The following is an 18,719-nucleotide window of genomic DNA, read 5'->3' as shown; positions in this document are numbered from 1 at the left end:
CCTGGCTTCTTGTAACTCTGTTACTGTACGTTTGGCATCTACTAACAAAATCCACATAAATGCTGTGGAAGGGATGGTAGGACTGTTTTGGATGAGTTGGCTGGCCAGAAGATGGTAGTTACTTTTTTTCCCACCCCTGACACCTATTAAGTTTATGTAGAGCCTCTTTTTCCATTATCGATGGGATGGTCCAGGAGCTGGCAATATTAATTTCTTCCTGTCTTGATGTATTGCTCACTGCTGAAGGAACCGGTCCTGTAGTCTCTCTGCGATTTCTCTCGAGACCGATGTCTGTAGAGAAAAGACTCCTTCTCTGTAGGGCAGCAAATGGTGGGAAGTTGCATCCTTACAGTTACTGGATATTCACACTTAGATAAAGTTTAGTACCTGATAAAGTAGCCTAAAACGGAATTTATTGTAAAACAACGATATATCTACTACATTTTTAACTTAAAAAAAAAACAAAAAACAAGAAAACAAGCTATTTAAGCTTGGAAAGGATAAGAAATACATAGTGGGGAAAAGGCTTGAAAGTTCTGCAAATGAGAAATGAATGTTTGCAGCTTGGAGTTAATTCATAGCATTAGGTTTGACATTTTCACTTCAGTTTTATTTTTCTTGTATAAAATCAGAAACTGTTAATCATTATAATACTAAGCAATTGTATGGTCTTGCAGAACGTTGTATCATCTTCCAGAATGTTATTTTTGTTTCCTTTTCCAGTTTCATCAGAGAGTGGCTGTAGCCCATTTATACCTCATTTTCTGGTTGTTTCGTTACACGAGTTTGCTTCCTGATAAGATAATGCTCTCAACTCAAAGCAGTTTGAAGTGCTTTAAAACTTTGCTCTGTCTAATGTTTCATTGCTCTTTCAGCTTAAAGTTTTTCAGGCCTGGCCAAGAAGCTGTGAAGTACCAGGGCCCCCGGGACTTCCAGGCACTGGAGACCTGGATGCTGCAGACCCTGAATGAGGAGCCCGCGGTGAGCTGAGCGCTCAGGAAGCAGTGTATTCCTTCTGATGTTTGGGTCATAACAACCTGGGCAAGGCCAGTGTAGGGGAAGAATGAAGGCTGCCATTTTAAAGCAACATTTTCCTTGCTTAGAACTCATTGATATTTTAAGATTAACTTTAAAAAACTTGTTTATTATGGAAGTGTTCACACATGCATGCAATAGAGAGAAGAGTCTAAAGAACCCCATGTACCCATCACCTGGCTTCACTGATCACCTGCTGGCAGCCGGGTTTTGTCTTGTCCCTGCCACCTGCTTTGTTTAGCAGCCAAGTCAGCCCTCGGGAGATGGCATTTGTAAATATTCCTGTATGTGTCCAATAGATACACACTTTTTGTTTTCTAGTGTAACTCCTACACCATTCTCACTGTAAGACAACTGGCAATAATTGCGTAGCATCAGAAGTTGCCTCTTGGCCGCCTGGGGTCCAGGCAGCCCTAGGCCAGAATATCCAGTCCGTGAAGACTCCGGCACCTCCTCCCCTGTCCCCGTGGACTAGTGCCCGCCACCACCCGCAGCAGCCTCTCATGGTCTCACTCTCAGCAGATGTACCCATAGTGTGAATCTCCTCTTCTCTGTCCTCAGGCCACAGGCCTGAGCAGGCTTTAAACAAAAAAAAAAATCCAAACCCGTTACCATTGAGTCAATTCCAATTCATAGTGACCCTATAGGACAGACAGACAGGGGGGCGGTGCACAGTTCAGTCTATACCACCAGGTAGCTGTGGAAACAGAAGGATTTCTGAAATATTTTTTAAAGACATCATAGTTGCATGTTATATGTAGAATGTTATATGTAGAATATTACATGCTAAGAAAAATTTATAACGTTGGGAGTCTTAAGTTTTTTTATAAACCATTAAATGTCCCTTTGTGGTGATTTTGGCTCAGTGCTCAGAGTGAAAAGGCCCCTGGGGCCCGAGTTGGGCTTGAGGGCTGGTGGTGTTTTGCTGGTGCAGTACCAGAAAGGTGGCTGTGTACCTGCAGTACATTTCTGATGAAAAGTTAGACGTCTCTGCTGTCATTTGAATGTAAATAGTTAACCGAGACTGCTTTGTTGTGTCTAGTAAGAATTCATTGCTTTGAATGTCGCTTATGGTCGGGAGCGATGCAGTCTTTTTGGTGTGCGCTGCCTGTGGTGTCATTTTCCAGGACGTCTGTTGGGCTCTTCAGCTCTCTCTCCTGTTCTTTGTGGAAGTCGCAGCTAATCAGAAATCCAGCTAGTTTGTGAGTGCTGCTGTACCTTGTATTTCAAAATCTCTGTAATGGTGCATAGTGAAAAATAGTTTTGATCAGAGACTTAATCTAATTTTAGGTAGCAGGGAAAATCACGAAACTCTCAGTGAATTTGCATCTTTCTCAGCTGCGTAGTCACAGCAAGAAAGCTGGAGGAGCAGGTGCAACTTTTGTGTACATTTAAACTAGAAATTGCCTCCTTTGTAAAAAAAATACTATTTTTAGGGGGAAGGGGATGATTGGATGGGAGGAAATGGATTTAAAAACAGAGTTAATAGGCTCAAATAAACTCTTCAAATTAACTTTAAAATGTATTACAGATTAATTCACCAAAGCAGCTGGTCTTCCATGTTGACTGTATTTAAGAAACCAGCAGGCGATGTGAGGGTGGCAGAAATATTTCTTCTCATGGAAGAACTTGCATTCAGAGGAAGTGGCTGGCTGACGTGGGGCCGAGCCTCAGCTCAGCAGAGGCTGTTGAGAGAAGTGCCCTGTCTCCTTGGTGTAGAGAGGAATGGCATGGGGAACCCCCCACTGCTGCCCAGACCCCAGTTACCTGACTCGCCATAGTCACATTTAATGTCTCATGGTTGTCAGAAACCATGACCATAAAAATTAAAACCAAGGGGACTCCGATTCATGGTGACCCTGTGTGTCAGAGTAGAAGTGTGCACCATGGCGTTTTCAGTGCACGTAGATCACCAGGCCTTTCTTCTGTGGCACCTTTGGGTGACTGGAACTCCAACCAAGCATGTTAGCAGCCAAGCATGTTAGCTGTTTGTACCACCGTATAAAAATTAAAAATTAGAAGTCTATTTTTGATGCTTTTCTTTGTAAGACTTTTAGCTGAGGTAATGTGCCTTATTGTGGAAAAGTTCAAATATGCAAACTTTATATTGCCAACAGAAAATTCTTTTCAATTTGAATTTAGCTTTTTATTTTAAGCAAATACTTTAAAAATATATATTTTATTGTGTTTTTGTTGAGAGTTTACACAGCATATTAGGTTCCATTTAATAATTACTACACAAAATGTTCAATGACATTGGTTACATTTTCACAGTGTGCAAACATCCTCATTAATTCCATTCTGGATCTTTCATTTTCAGTCATCTGGTTTCCCTGTCCCCTTACCCTTTCATCTTTGCTTTAGAGTAATTGTTAACCATTGGCCTCATAGAGATGATTTTTTTTTAAAGGTACTCAGTACTCACTCATAATATACTTTATGAACCCATCTGTTATTTAGCTAAAAGTTGGCCACAGGGGTAGTTCCATTCCAAGGTTTATGGAGTATCTTGGGGCTATAGTCTCTAGTCTAGGCCTAGGGAGTCTTCTAGTCTCAACCCATCCATTAAGTCTGGACTTGTTCAGAATTTGAGTTCTGTTCCACAGTTTTTTCCCCTTCTATTAGGACCCATCTATTTGGCCCTGATGAAGATGGTTGGTAGTGGTAGCTGGGCACCATCTAGTTCTTCTGGTCTCAGGGTAGATGAGGCTGTGGTTCGTGTAGTCTGCTAGTCCTAGTTTCTTCTCTGAGTCTTCGGCTTCCTTTTTTCTCTTTTGCTCCAGACGAGAAGAGACTGATAGTTATATCTTAGATATAAGCAAAAGCTTTTTTAAAAAGTTTTTCATCTGTTTTTACACCTAAATAAGTTAATATATGAATTTTTATATTTAGGCAGAATACACTAAGATTTTTTCCAAGTGCTAATGGCAATATTAAAGGCTTAAAGAAAACCTAACATTTCAGAAAATAAGAATATAAGCATATTTTACCCCAATTTTTATATTTTCATGTTTGCTTTGCTATTTTTTATAAACAATTTAACTGTAAATACGAACACATTTCATCTCGTTAACGATTTTCTATTAGAGCTATGTAGTCTTTGTATTGATTATATTTTGTATTATCGTGTGGATTTGCTGTAATTCAACTATTCTTCTGTCAGTTATTACTGGTAATACTACAAGGAATATGTTTGCCTTTGCAAAGGAGGTTTTGTCTTCTTTTGAATGATTTCTTTAGAATATATTCCCAGACATAAATTGCAAAGCAAGACCATTTTTATAACACTTAATGAATATTGCCACATTACTTTCTTAAGAATATACCAATTTGCTTTGCCACCAGTGGGGAGCGAGTGTGCCCTTCTCTGTCACATGCTGTGTTGTTCCCATGATGGGGCACCTCTCTGGTATGTGCCAAGGCACACGGAAGCATGGCACCCCAGTCGGCCCCACAGTGAACAGTTTAACACTGAAAGCCACCTGAACGTCTTGTAGAGTGAAATGCAGCATCTCCTTTCACCTTGTGTGAACTCGCTGACTGTACCCTAGGCTGTTGTGCTCATGGGCATTCTTTTGTGTGGGGAATGAGCACTGTGAAACGTCTGACCAGCTAGCAGCAGAAAGGAAAGCTTTGTGGTGCTTTACAACCTTGCATGGCGTTCAGCTGCTAGCACTTTTGAAGCCTCAGCAACTTAACTTGGAGATCTTTCTTTTTTATTGCACTTTAGATGAAGGGTTACAGAACAAACTAGTTTTTCATTAAACGGTACACATATTTTTTATGACATTGGTTAACAACCCACGACATGTCAGCACTCTCCCTTCTCGACCTTGGGTTCCCTTTTACCAGCTTTCCTGTCCCCTCCTGCCTTCTAGTCCTTGCCCCAGGGCTGGTGTGCCCCCTTTGGTCTCGTTTTGTTCCATGGGCCTGTCTAATCTTTGGATGAAGGGTGAACCTCAGGATTAACTTCATTGCAGAGCTGAAAGGATGTCTGGGGGCTGTACTCTCAGGATTTCTCCAGTCTTTGTCAGGCCAGCAAGTCTGGTTTTTCTTTTTTAGTTAGAATTTTGTTCTACGTTTGTCTTCAGCTCTGTCCAGGACTCTCTATTGTGATCCCTGTCAGAGCAGTCAGTGGTGGTACCCCGGTACCATCTAGTTGTACTGGACTCAGTCAGGTGGAGGCCGTGGTAGATGAGGTCCATTAGTCCTTTGGATTAATCTTTTCCTTGTATCTTTAGTTATCTTCATTCTTCTTTGCCCCTGAAGGGGTGAGACCAGTGGAGTATCTTAGATGGCTGCTCACAGGCTTTTAAGACCCCAGACGCTACTCACCAAAGTGGAATGTAGAACATTTTCTTTATAAACTATGTTATGCCAACTGAGCTAGGTGTTCCCTGAGACCATGGTCTTGGGGATTCTTTTTAACAGGAGTATGAATCACCAGGTAAAAATTGAGGAATATGTACCTATCTGTCTGCAACAAAAACGGCTATTCAGTGATCTTTTCTTCACCTCTGGATCACTTTGGTTGGGGCCCCCAGCTATACTGAACTCAAAAGGAGAGTCATTTAGAATTATGTAGTACCAGGCTGGGGGGCAGTGGTGGGTCAATGTTAGAGTTCTTATCTGCTGTGCAGGAGACCCGGGTTCAATTCCCAGCCAGTGCACCTAATGTTCAGCCACCATCCATTTGTCATTGGAGGCTTAAAGGATGCTGTGATGCTGAACAGATTTCAGTGGAGCTTCCAGACTAAAATGGACTCGGAAGAAAGGCCTGGCAATCTACTTCCAAAAATCAGCCAGTGAAAACCCTATAGCTCACATAAGCCTGATCCTGTCGTGTGTGGGGTTACCATGAGACAGGGGCTGACTCAATGGCAGCATAACAACAGCAATACTGGTGTGACCGTACAGCTGTTACAGTGGGTAATGCTCAGGTACTCCCAGAAGCACCTTTTAAAAGTCACTCACCACCTTGGCGTGCTTTCTTGACCTGATCTGAGTCGTGTGAATTGTATTTTCCTAAAAGCAGAGCTTGTGCTTGCCCTGTGGTTTCCTCTGTTGCCTTTCGTTCCTCTGGGTTTCCCTTCTCATCGCCTGCTTTTGTCTTTTATCAGCTTTTGACCTTCTCTCACAGCTCTTCTTATCATCTGTGTGAATAACGGACAGCCAGGCCACCCCTTCCTGGTGCTTTCTCATTCTCGGGTTCGCCCCTTTTGCTACCTTTGTGTCTTTAAGCACTCATCTCTTCAGAGTATGTTCATCAGGAATTTTATTTTTTCCTGTGAAACCCCAAAGAATGTTTCAAAGCAGGGACAGCATCACACATGTCCCAAGGTGGTCGGGGCAGCGGGGTGGGGGGAGCAGGTATCTGCAGTTGGCTTCAGGCAGACACAGGTCACCTCCTCGATGGCATTTACTGTGTCCTCACAGATAAGAAACCGGTTGCCAAAGAGTCGATTACAACTCATAGTGACCCCATGTGTGTCAGAGTAGAGCTGTGCTCCGCAGGGTTTTCAATGACTGATTTTTTGGAAGTAGATGGCCAAGCCTTTCTTTCGAGGTACTTCTGGGTGGATTTGAACCTCCAGCCTTTCAGTTAGCAGTCAAGCGTATTAACTGTTTGCACCACTTAACAAAAAACATGGCAGTTTGAGTCCACCCAGAGGCACCTCGAAAGAAAGGCCTGGCGATCCACTTCTGAAAATCAGCCACTGAAAACCCTGTGGAGCACAGTTCTACTCTTAACACACCCTCGGTTGCCGTGAGTTGGAGTCGACTTGCTGGCAAATGGTTACTGGTTCACAGACAAACTCAGTGACTGCCGTTTTGTTTCTTTCTGTTAGACACCAGAGCCAGAAGTAGAGCCGCCCAGAGCCCCTGAGCCGAAGCAGGGCCTGTATGAGCTCTCAGCGAACAACTTTGAGCTGCACATCGCCCAAGGTATGCTGGCGATTGCTGTGGACACCTGTGGCAGGATCTGGTCCTCACGCAGTCCTGACCCAACCTCCTCAATTCGCTCAGTGTTTCTTCTTGCCACTCGAGGGCTCACAGACAGCTGCATCGGTAGCAACAACAGGGGTTTCTCTCTTCATTGTTAAATGCTTCTCGTAGAAATGATGTCTCTTTTTATTCTCTGCTCTTCCAGAAATGCCCACTTTGACTCTAAGCTTACACGTGAAGCTCACAAATCATGGGTGGGCACACTGAGTTTGTATCCGGCCGGACAGCACCTCCTTGCGTAACCAAGTGTTCACTTAATGTTAGTATCTATCCTGTGCTTATTGACCTGAGGTGAAAACGAAAGCTCTCAGACCTGTTTAAACAGAATATAATGGACCCTTATTCCATGTGAATCAAATTAGACATTCTTTACACTTAAATATCTTTCCATCCCACATGCCGTATTTTAAACAAGGTTTATGCACTGTTTCTAACGTGAATGGTTGATGAGTTTTCCTTCTTCCACATAAATGTGTTTTCCAAAAGTTGGCTCAACAATGACTGACTGGAAAGCAAACTGGGGTCTTGCTGACTTCCATTCTCAAGCGCTGCCGTGGAGAGAGATCCTCCTAAAGGCTGGGCTGAAAGCTGTGAGAAAGAACTTCTCATTGTATCTGGCCTCAGCACTGCATGCCTGCTGGGAGTGGAAACCCCTCCCCACACCTCACTTATTGCCGAAAATAACTTACTGTGTTGTTGTCAACCTTTCCCCGTTTTTTTCAAAGGACAGTGTTTAGTCTGTAACCAAGCTCAGCCCATGGGAGCTCAGTGTTTTCCCATGGAGGGGCTCACTTTAAGGTGAGACTGGCTTGGGCTCTGTCTTAGTCACCTAGTGCTGCTGTAACAGAAATACCACATGTGGGGGCTTCAATAAACAGAAGTTTATTTTCCCACAGTTTAGGAGATTAAGAGTCTGAATTCAGGGTACTAGTTCTAGGGGAAGGCTTTCTCTCTGTTAGCTCTGGGTGAAGAAGGTCCTTGTCACTTTTCAGCTTCCGTTTCCTGTTTCCTTGGAGATCTCATGTGGCCTGGCATATATTGTCTTCCTCTACCTCTGCTTGCTTGCTTAACCTGCTCTTTTTATTATCTCAAAAGAAACTGATTTAAGACATACCCTACACTCATATGGTCTCATTAACATAACAAAGGAAACTCATTTCCAAAAGGAATTCTAACCACAGGTTTAAAAAAAAACCCATTGCCATGGAGTTGATTCCTGACCCTACGGGACAGAGTAGAACTGCACCACAGAGTTTCCAAGGAGCACTGGGTAGATTTGAACTGTTGTCCTTTTGGTAAGCGGCAGTAGCACTTAACCGCTGCACCACCAGGGTTTCCAACTACAGCATAGGGGTTAGGATTTACAGCATATATTTGGGGGCACACAGTTCAGTCCATAACAGGCCCACCCGGGGATATGCTACCAGAGTCACCCTCCTGTAGACCGTGCCCCTTGATAAAGGACAGTGTTGTGTAGATGTTCCATTGCGCTGCTCTCGGAAGGGTCTCTTGCTGCAGCATTCCTCAGAAAGCTATGGGCGCTCCCTGTCCGCCGTGGTGGCTTCTGGTCTGTCCTCCCATCCGGTTCCTGGAGAGCCTGTCTCCATCTTGCGGTTCAGGCCAGCTTTCTCCCTTACTGCACGCACTTACAGACAGAAACTGTGTGCACAGATGTGTTGCAGCCCTGCAGACAGGTTAACTGTTTTTAAGCAAGTTTGTGACCATTCCCCTCAAACTCTTTGTTGCCATGGTGAGGTGGCAAAGTCCTCCTGCTTGGAGGCCGAGCCACATTTAAACATTCAGTGATTTTTTTCTCCCTTGCCCATAACCCACTTTGAGTTTTCTCTCATCCTGACATCTTTAGGCTCTCAGCTGGTCAAAGCAGAACCGCCTAGCTAAAAATCTTCAATGTCCAAATAATGATTTGGGGAGGGTTTTTTTTTCCTAGCCAAGAGGGTGATATTTCATTTTTTTTAACCCATTTTATTGGAAAATACCACACAGATCCAGAAAGCAAATGTACAGCTTAGTGAATTGGTATAAAGCGATCACCCTGTAACCATTGTCCTGTTCAAGAACTAAAACTCCGCCACTCACCCCTAAGTCCTCCTCGTGCACCAGCCAAATCTCAGCCTGCCTCCCCGGTAACCACTTGCCTGAATTTATGGAAGCCCCGTCCTTGCCCCCCTTTATGGTTTTATCACTCAAGACTGCGTTCTGAGGCACTAGCATTTAGTTCACCTTTGGCCTTTTTTTTAATATCTGTTTTAAATTTCTTGTAATCTGCATGTTCACTCAGTGTCTCTTGTCATCCTTGTATTTTATTTGCTGAGGAAGCAGGTTGTTTGCTGTGTAGATCTCCTGCGCTCTGGGTCGTGCTGACTATATTCCCCTGGTGTGGTTTAACACGCTTCCGGGATTTCTCTGTCTCCCAAAAATGGGTAATGGGACCTAGGGACATGATCAGCTGCACTCTGAATTTTGGGGGCTGGGTCAAGACTTCATGCCTGTTGGTGGCAGATAGTCTGTGATTGTTTCTCTTTGTGATGTTAGCAGCCATGGATAATCACTGCCTCTAACCAGTAATTCTGTTTTAGTCTCTTGGTGCTGCTATAACAGAAATATCACAAGTGGGCAGCTTTGATGAACAGAAATTTATTTCCTCACAGTTTAGGAGGCTAGAAGTCTGAATTCAGGGGGCCAGCTCTGGAGGAAGGCTTTCTCTGTTGGCTGTGGGGAGAGGTCCTTGTCTCCTTCAGCTTCCCTTCCTTGGTTCTTTGGTGATCTTCACATGGCCTATATCTTCCCCTCCTTGGTGCTTCCTTGGGGTTGCAAAACGCAGATGTTCTAACTGAAGCATTCCTTCTTTGTTTTTAACGGGGAGAACTCACCCTTACCTATCACGTGGTTATTCCTGGAGTAGTTCACACAGGGAAGGCAGGAGAAATGCCTGTTCTCCCGTTTATTGCTCGTTTTCAAAATAATCACTCGTTCTCCATTGTCTTTGAAAGATGACAGATGTCTTTTGTTCTATCATTATGAACTCATGGATGCAGACTTGTGTGTGTGTGTGTTATAGGGATATATACCGTACAACATTTGCCAATTCAACGTTTTTCATGTGTACACTTTAGTGATATCAGTTATATCAGTCGGGTTGTGCAGCCATCACCCATAATCATGGCTACATTTTCATCACCATAAACTCCCTGCTTCTTAAACAATGGCTCCCTTCTCCGCCTCCCTCCCGCCCCAGTAACCACTGATAAGACTTATATATGCAAACATATTTGATGGAGAGTCACTTTTTAGCATTTAAAGGGTTCATGGTGAACTGACATTGGCTAAGCAAGAGAACAAAGTTCTAATGCTTGAATTAAATTTCCGATGAGGTCTGATGTAAATTACCGTTTTTTTCCCCCTTCCCTGCCTTGGCGCTCCTTGAAGGCGACCACTTTATCAAGTTCTTTGCTCCGTGGTGTGGTCACTGCAAAGCTCTGGCTCCGACCTGGGAACAGCTGGCTCTGGGCCTTGAACATTCCGAAACTGTCAAGATTGGCAAGGTAAGTGAAAGCTCTTATTAAGCTGGAAATGGACGCCTTTGGCTGGATTAATTAGCAGAGTGGCCTGTTATTCATTCTGTTAGCAAAGCCGCAGACTTGATTTATTAATTCCATTTAGCGTGCCACTTGATAATTCATCTCACCTTCGCAGATGGCAGCCTAGGTTTGGGTTTCCTGGCTTTTCCACAGCATCTTGATAAATTATGGCCTTGGCTGCTTTGTTTATTTTGAAGAGATGGCCAATTCTGAATTGGCAGCACCACAGTCCTTTCTGCAAAGACCTGGGGCAGAGCCTTAGAGAATATTCACTCTACATGCTTGGAGACCATCCACATTTGATCTCACCCAGTAGTTCTTTCCTGGAGGACCCTTGGCTTTACACTCACACAGGCCTGCAAAAGACCCTTTTTGTTGGTGAGCCGCTGCGAGCACCACTGCCTGAAATTCTTCCCAACTTTTCCTGCTTAGATAGAGAAGCCAGAAGCAAGTCCAGCAGCTTCTGTGTAACTGGGTATCCTGGAAATGCCCCGAGGAGGCTCCGGTGTCCCTCCAGATCATTGAGTACTTTTAATCTTGTCCATCCTCTCGCACCACTGACATTCCTACATAGATTTCCTTTCATACAGATCTCTGTTTTTGACTTTGTACGGGGCTGATTTGTATGCAGAGGTAATGATACGTGTCCAGGAACTGTACTTAATAAGATGATCTACCCAGCGTGGTGGACTTGCTGGGTGGTACAAATGGTTAACACTCTCAGCTCCTAACCAAAAGGTTGGAGGTTCAAGTCCCCCTAGAGGCACCTCGGAAGAAAGGCCTGGAGATCTACTTCTGAAAAACCTGCCGTTGAAAACCCTATGTAGCACAATTCTACTCGGACACATATGGGCTTGCCATGAGTTGAAATCAATTCAATGGTAACACTGGTTTGGACTCAGCATGGTGGGAGCATTAAAAGTATAGACCTGGGAGTCAGATAGACCTGGGCCAGCTCTCCATGCCTCAGTCTCCTAGTACAGTGCTTGGCATGGATCAAATGCTTGATAAACTGTGTGGTTATTTTTGCTGTTAGTTACATGGATTCTTCACTGCTGCCTGTTGAACATGTTCTAATTATATGTTATGATTATGGTTTTTATATTTATTGAATGTTTCGTAGAAGTAACTATAGAATAATCTTGCCATCTAACTTAATCATTCTTTGTATCTTCATTTTAAATTATTTTCTGAATTCGTATAGGAGATCACTGATTTTTTTAGTTTGTGTTAGTAGAAGCTCTTGACAGAACCAGGCATGAGCAGACACAGCCTAACTTGCTGTTCTATGGTGCTTCCTCCTCTGGACGTTTATGGGACTGGGTTAGGCTGGACCCTTCAGAGTGCTTGTCACCCTCCACAGACCTTGGGTTGAGACTTCCTGTGTCTCAGTTTCACACTTTGTTTGCTTCCAGACTTCAGTCTTATCTGTTAAAATAGTACTTTTACTCTGCTTGTTGGCGTATAGTCCTGTTTAGCTAATTTTAATGCCAGTAACCCCATTGCTGTTGAGTCGGTTCTGACTCATAGAAACCCTATAGGACAGAGTATTGGGTTTTCTAGGCTGTAATCTTTATGGGAGCAGATTACCAGCTCTTTCTCCCACGGAGCAGCTGGTGAGTTTGTACCACCAACTTTTCAGTTAGCGGCCGAGTGCTTAACCAGTACACCACCAGGGGTTCTTTAGTCCCAGTAGAAAATCAGAAAGAAGTCCTTTAGGAGAAAATGTTTCGTGAAAATGTTGAGCAAGCAGAATTTTTTTAAGATTTAAATAAAATAAAAAATTTGAAGAGCTCTGGTAGTTGATAAATCAAGCTTATAGAATGAAGGACAACTTGTAATCTTCATTTGATGTATTTTCAGTTTTTATTTACCTTCATTATATGCCAAAGGCTCCTATGTAAAGTTGACTCCTTGCTCCTCCTGGGTTTCCAATCCCATACGTTTGAACATGCTGCCAGTGTCCACGTGGCACGCCTCGCCAGGCCACACCTTGCCCCTCCCCAGAAGTTAAGCAGGCTTGTTTTCTCCACCTACTACTGCTCAGGTTAAATTATGGCCTCCTGAAAGTTGGCATTTTTAACTAAGCTAAAATAAATCACGTCTCTGAGTTAAATCTCATCATCTGGCTCCCTTGGCTGAGGTATCCTTTAGGAAAAGTGGAGCCCTGGTGGCACAGTGGCTAAGCGCTCAGACTGCTAACCATAGAGATCAGCAGTTTGAATACACCAGCCACTCCTTGGAAACCCTACGAGGCAATTCTACTCTGTCCTGTAGGGTCACTTATGAGTCGGAATCGACTCGACGGCAATGGGTTTGGTTTTTTTTCTTTCTTTTTTTTTGGTTTTAGGAAAAGTCTCCAAAAACTGCAGCTTGCTAGCAGAAATGCTACAGAATTGAATTTTTTTTTAAGTATCAAGTATCCAACAGTCAATTTAGCAAGAAGATATTTGAAGGAAGTGACTGTGAACTTGACGTTACTTTGTCTTTAGGTTGATTGTACACAGCACTACGAACTTTGTTCTGGAAACCAAGTCCGAGGCTACCCGACTCTCCTTTGGTTCCGAAATGGCAGGAAGGTGAGGTTTCAGATCATGGTACTGAGACAGAATTATTCTTCCTTAATGAAATGGCCTGAGTTGTTGAGTGGGTGCAGCGAATTGCCAAGATCGCTGGTCAGGCACTGGCTTGGAGCAAAGTGTACTTTTTCTAATTGAAAAGATTTGGGCAGTTGAGAAGTCAAAACTGTCAGTTGTTATGCTATTTTAAAACATTCTTATTGGCTTGGGTTATCGCTAGACTAACCAGAATCTCCAGCTATAAGGCAACTATGCCTTGACCATGAGCACACGTCATCCAGGCCTTTGTGGCTGTGAACTCTTGGTCATGGTGAGTTTCCTTCCTGCTTCTCTGAGGCTTCACTCTCTGGGCTGTTGTTGAGCTTCTCAGGATATCACAGTGGGCTGAAGGCTCTCGAGTAAGTACAAACCCTGGACTCTACTGACTCCTAACTCTGAGAGGGAAAGGCTGTAAAATCCCCTCACCAAAGCTAAAGCATTCGGTGCATAATTTATGCTTTACTATTTAAATTTGGGCATTTAAATATTGTACAAACGAGCACGACAGTGGCTAAGACCTCTCGTGGGTGTCCAGTGGGTGAGTGGGAGGCTAAGGTAAGGTTTAAGTGACTCAGAGCACTTGTGTGTTCTAACCAGCAGCATGTTTGTGTGGCAGATTGATCAGTACAAAGGAAAGAGGGACTTGGAGTCACTGAGAGAGTATGTGGAGTCGCAGCTGCAGAGCCCAGAGAGGGTGGCCGCAGAGACCATTGAGCCTTCTGAGGCCCCGGAGCTGGCTGTGGAGTCTGCTGAAGACAAGGTGAGCGCCTGTCCCAGATAGGATCGGAGCAGTGGTCTAGCTCCCCCATTCCCCTACCCCGATGGCACTCTCCTCAAACACTTTGGACAAAATGACAACTTGGGGACTGTTAAGAATAATTCAGGAGTCTCTGGGTGGTGCAGATGCTCAGTGCACTTGGCTGCTAACCAAAAGGTTGGAGGTTTGAGTCCACCCAGAGGCACCTTGGAAGAAAGGCCTTGTGATCTACTTCTGAAAAAATAGCCACTGAAAACCCTGTGGAACACAGTTCTCCTCTGACGTACATGGGTTCACCGTGAGTCGGAGCCAACTCGATGGCCACTGGTTTTAAAGAGTAATTGGCTACATTGATGAGTCAACACGAAACGTTCTGTTCAACTACTTTTACATGCTTGTAAGGGTCAGCGTAAACCAAAGCTTCTCCTTTAAACCCCTGAAATAGGTGTGAGACAAATCCTGAAAGCAGTATTTGGTGTCAGAATCTCTAGAGAATTCTCCCTTTTTGATGCATTAATTTTGGGGAAGGACTGTGTTTGAGGGCATTTGCTGTGAAATGGTGGCTGCTGCCATGACCTGCTCTGACATTTTACTTGAACACTCTGGTATGCCCCCTGAAAGAGCTGCAGCAGAGAGGGCTTGTGCCATGGCCCTGAGAAGCAACCCACTGTAGGCTATTTATCTGACAACTCTACCATATTGGAGGTTAGTCATTCCTTTGGACATAGCAAAGGTTTTAGAGTCATTCATTCTGCATTTATCAAGCACTTGTTATGTTTCAGGCACTGTACTAGGCTATCAGGAAACAAAAGCAAGCAAAACCATTTTCTTGCCTGTCGCTTGTGGAGGGGGGACAAGTGCAAACACATACTGTATGTGTGTTTGGGAGCTTTGATAAAAGTGCGTGCAGGCCTGTCACGGTTGTTTGAGAGAGGTGGGGGCAGATGAGCAGGAAGTGTCACTGCGGGGCTGAGAGGTGATGCGGTGATTGCTGGGTAGGCAGGTGGGACAGGCCCGCTGGGTGGAGGGAGTGCACGGGAACAGCTGCCCCACTCAGGACAGTGCCGCAGGTGGGCCTGGGGAATGGGGTGCAGAGGAGGGAGCCAGGAGAGGCGCAGGTAGGAGCTGGGAAGGGAGGTGAGGGAGAGGCTGGGGGGACTGCCAGAGTCGTGGCATGTATGGGGGGCAGTGGTACCAAGCACAAGGGACAGGCCGGAGGGGAGGGCGTGATGAGCTGTTTTCAAGGTGCTGACTCTCAGGGCTGTGAAAGGATATCTAGGGGACACTGCAAAGGAGTCTGGGTGGAGCAGGCAGTTTGCAGTCGGCTGCTAACCAAAAGGTTGGTGGTTTAAACCCACTCAGAGGCTCTGGAAGAAAGCCCTGGCAAACTTTCTGTTAAGAATATAACCAAGAAAACCCTATGGAGCTCAGTTCTCCTCCATAATACATGGGGTCACCATGAGTCCGAATCGACCTGATGGCACTGGACTTGAGATTTTTTTTTTTGGTCCACTGGACAGTTTAGAGAGAAGCTGACTGACGCTGAGGCCACGGGTGAGAGTGAGATTATTTGAGGGGAATCAAAGTGCGTTTTCCCAGGAAAACAATGCCTGGATTTTCTACATGACGGCCCTAAGTCCTGTTGATCAACATGTGGATCCAAAGCGAAACGCTCCTGTCACCACTTCAGTTCCCACAGTATACTTCAGAGGAGTCCAGGTTCTTACTTGGCACACAGGGACATTGGGGCAGAGGAAGGGGCAGTGTGCCTTTGTTCCCTGAGGTGGGGGCGGGGGGCCAGGTGTGTGGTGAGCCCTCGACATTTAGACAAGAGGATGAGATTCACCGGCACCATCTCTCCCGGGGCCATGTTTGGAACTGGAAAATCCCATGGAGCCACTGACCCCATCCTCCCTGGGTGGGAACAGCACTGGGCTTCCTCGCCCCCATGACCCATGCCTCAGCTGGACACTTGTAGGCTGGGGATGGCCTGGGTGTCCGCTAAAAGCCAAAGCTTTGGTTTAAGAAGTAAACACATGATTTTGTAGTTATGACCACATATGTTGAGCAGTGTATGTGTCATGGTGGTTATAAAGGTCATCCCAAATTGAGTATAATTATATACTATGAATATTTTCATCAAAACCCAGAGCTGCTTCTATTTATACTAAAGTTTTCCACCATTAAGTGGGTCTTTCAGTGAGTGAGGCATAATATTTCTGAATGTCAAGAAAGATGGTAGTGTTCCACAATGGCCTGCCTGGAAGGGCCTCGTCCCGACTCTCACATACATTAATGGGTGCCACACGCATGTGGAGCAGCCGGAGAGCAGCCAGCCACACACTCAGTCATCCATAATCTTGCTCTCGTGAGGGAATCACAGAGTTATTTTGGAGAAATACCAGTAACAGTTGTCTTCAAGTTCACTCCAACTCCAGGTGACCTCATGTGTATCAGAGTAGAACTGTGCACTGTAGGGTTTTCAGTGGCTTGTTTTTCAGAAATAGATCATCAGGACTTTCTTCCTAGGTGTCTCTGGGTGGATTTGAAACTTCAGCCTTTCGATTGCCAGCTGAGTGTGTACATAGGCCCAATTTTTTCAGTAATAATCAAGATGGAATCATTGTAAAAGCACACTGCCTGGTAGTGCCTTTCCCCTAACCCTCCAAACAGAGCTTAGACTCTACACATTTGTGAAAGCACCTTTCATGGGGAAGCAGAGCTGTGCCGGTGAGGGTGGTGAGTTTTAGGTCTTTCACACAGTCCTGTGTACATTCTCATAGCAGCTCTGAGAACGCTAGCACTTTCCACGTTTTCTCTGAGAATTTAGAAATGAAGCCTGCTGTGTGTAAAACACCTATCATGGCCCGTGCCTTTGTGACTGTTGCTGTGGGCTGCCATCAGGTTGGCTCCCACTCATGGCGACCCCATGTACAACAGAACAAAACACCACCCTGCCCTGCGTCATCCTCATGATGTTGGCATGAGTCCAGCAGTTGTGCCAGTCCATTTCACTGAGGGTCTCCCTCGTCCTTGCTGGCCTTCTACTTCACTGAATGTGATGTTCTCCTTCAGTGAGTGATCCCCCCGATGATGGGTCTGAAGCAAGCAAGTTGGATAGTATTTTGTTATGATCCAGAGAGCTTTCATTGGGCTAATTTTCAGAAGTAGATTGCCAGGCCTTTCTTCCTAGTCCATCTTAGTCTGGAAGCTCTGCTGAAACCTGTCCATCATGGGTGACCCTGCTGGCATTTGAAATGCCAGTGACATAGCTTCCAGCATCACAGCAACTCAACCACCAAAGTATGACACAATGACAGAAGGGTGATGGCTCTTGTGACTGGGCATCTCTGTTGCACAGAACAGGTACATGTGTCCCATGTACAGCCCAGGAGTGGGGTGGGCAATGAGAGGAGCAGCGTGCCAACAGATGGCAGTTTGGACCAGTACGTTGGGGTTGGAACTGCCACCCTGGCAGGTGCAGACCCAGCCCAGGCCCCCAGAGCTGCCTGCTTCACACCTTGGCCCTGGGTGACCCCGCGGCACCTGAACCCACCTCGGTGGGCTGGGGCAGAGTGCTGGGCTGAGGTCTCGCCATGGAGTTACCATCCAGTCATGTATAGGATGGCTGCACCCACCGTGTGCTGTCCTGCCCCCTCACAGCGCCCGTGGGCTCAGAAGCGTGGTTTCTGTGAGGAACTCTGCCCTTCAATAGCCGTGACCCTGTCCTTTTGTACAGCTTGTGAAATGTGAGTTGTGCAGACATTTTTGTGGAACCTTGGCACCTGTGTGACAGCTTTGTGTTAAATTATTGGTGTCTATTTCTGCCATCCCAAAGCATGGCCCTGCTGTCCTGTACCTGGTATGTCTGACTGTAACTTTTCCTTCCCCCAAAGGGCACTGTGCTGGCACTCACTGAAAGTAACTTTGATGACACTGTCGCAGAGGGAATCACCTTCATCAAGTTCTACGCCCCGTGGTAAGCAGCTCTTCATTAGAAACTACCTTGTCCTCCTGTATTTAAGTCTCGTGATGTTTTTCAACTCGCCACCCAGCCCTCTAGACTCAGTGTTGGGCAAATGTTATGTTTTCCACGGTGGTGGGAAGGTGAGTGGTGGGGAGGGGGCGGGGATGGGCAGGCCTCTGTGTGAGGAGGTCGCCTTGTTGGAAGAGAGGAGACGCTATCACTTTGCTCATGTGTTCAGGTATGTTAAAGGGCAGTAGCTTTCACAGACAATTAGAGAGAATGAGATTTGTTTATTTTAGAAAAGTTCAATCTACTTTTGAGAAGCCATTAAAATGGAGAGAGAATTATGCTGGCCATACAAAACATCCATTGGGTGGTATCTGTACGTCTCCAAATTGATGGCTTTTTTGGTTAAAGAATGAACATGATGATAGAGCTTTTCTTCTTAGTCTCTTTTAAATAATGTCGTTAGGGAAACCCAGTATAGCTCAGCTTTCAATACGTTGCTCAAAGACTTGAACCACCTGCCCCGTGGTCTTCCGCATCCAGAGCGTAAAATGGCGGCAGATAGCTTGACACCAAACCGACCTGCAGTGTGTGGAGACAGTGGGTTTGGAGCTAGGGAATGAGAGATGGGTCCCCAGACTTACCGTTAACTAACAGTAACATTGGGTGGCCTTTCATTCCTTTGAACCTGCTTCCTCAGCGGTAAAACGGGAACAAGACTGTCTTCACAA

General features: G+C 45.2%; 1 protein-coding gene across 1 annotated transcript in view; it reads left to right on the top strand.

Annotated features, from left to right (window-relative positions):
• Positions 1-18,719, top strand: part of TXNDC5 (thioredoxin domain containing 5) — a 31,906-nt gene that overhangs the window by 8,903 nt on the left and 4,284 nt on the right. The window contains exons 3-8 of the mRNA XM_049883220.1: positions 876-981; positions 6,885-6,981; positions 10,489-10,604; positions 13,133-13,219; positions 13,875-14,018; positions 17,912-17,994. Coding sequence (XP_049739177.1) covers positions 876-981; positions 6,885-6,981; positions 10,489-10,604; positions 13,133-13,219; positions 13,875-14,018; positions 17,912-17,994 — 633 coding nt within the window. The remainder of the gene's footprint in view (positions 1-875; positions 982-6,884; positions 6,982-10,488; positions 10,605-13,132; positions 13,220-13,874; positions 14,019-17,911; positions 17,995-18,719) is intronic.

The sequence above is a fragment of the Elephas maximus genome, chromosome 1 (genome assembly GCF_024166365.1).
Source record: "Elephas maximus indicus isolate mEleMax1 chromosome 1, mEleMax1 primary haplotype, whole genome shotgun sequence".
In the NCBI taxonomy this organism is placed as follows: Eukaryota; Metazoa; Chordata; class Mammalia; order Proboscidea; family Elephantidae; genus Elephas; species Elephas maximus.
The sequence above is the reverse complement of the archived record's forward strand: the minus strand, read 5'-3'. Positions and strand labels throughout refer to the sequence as shown.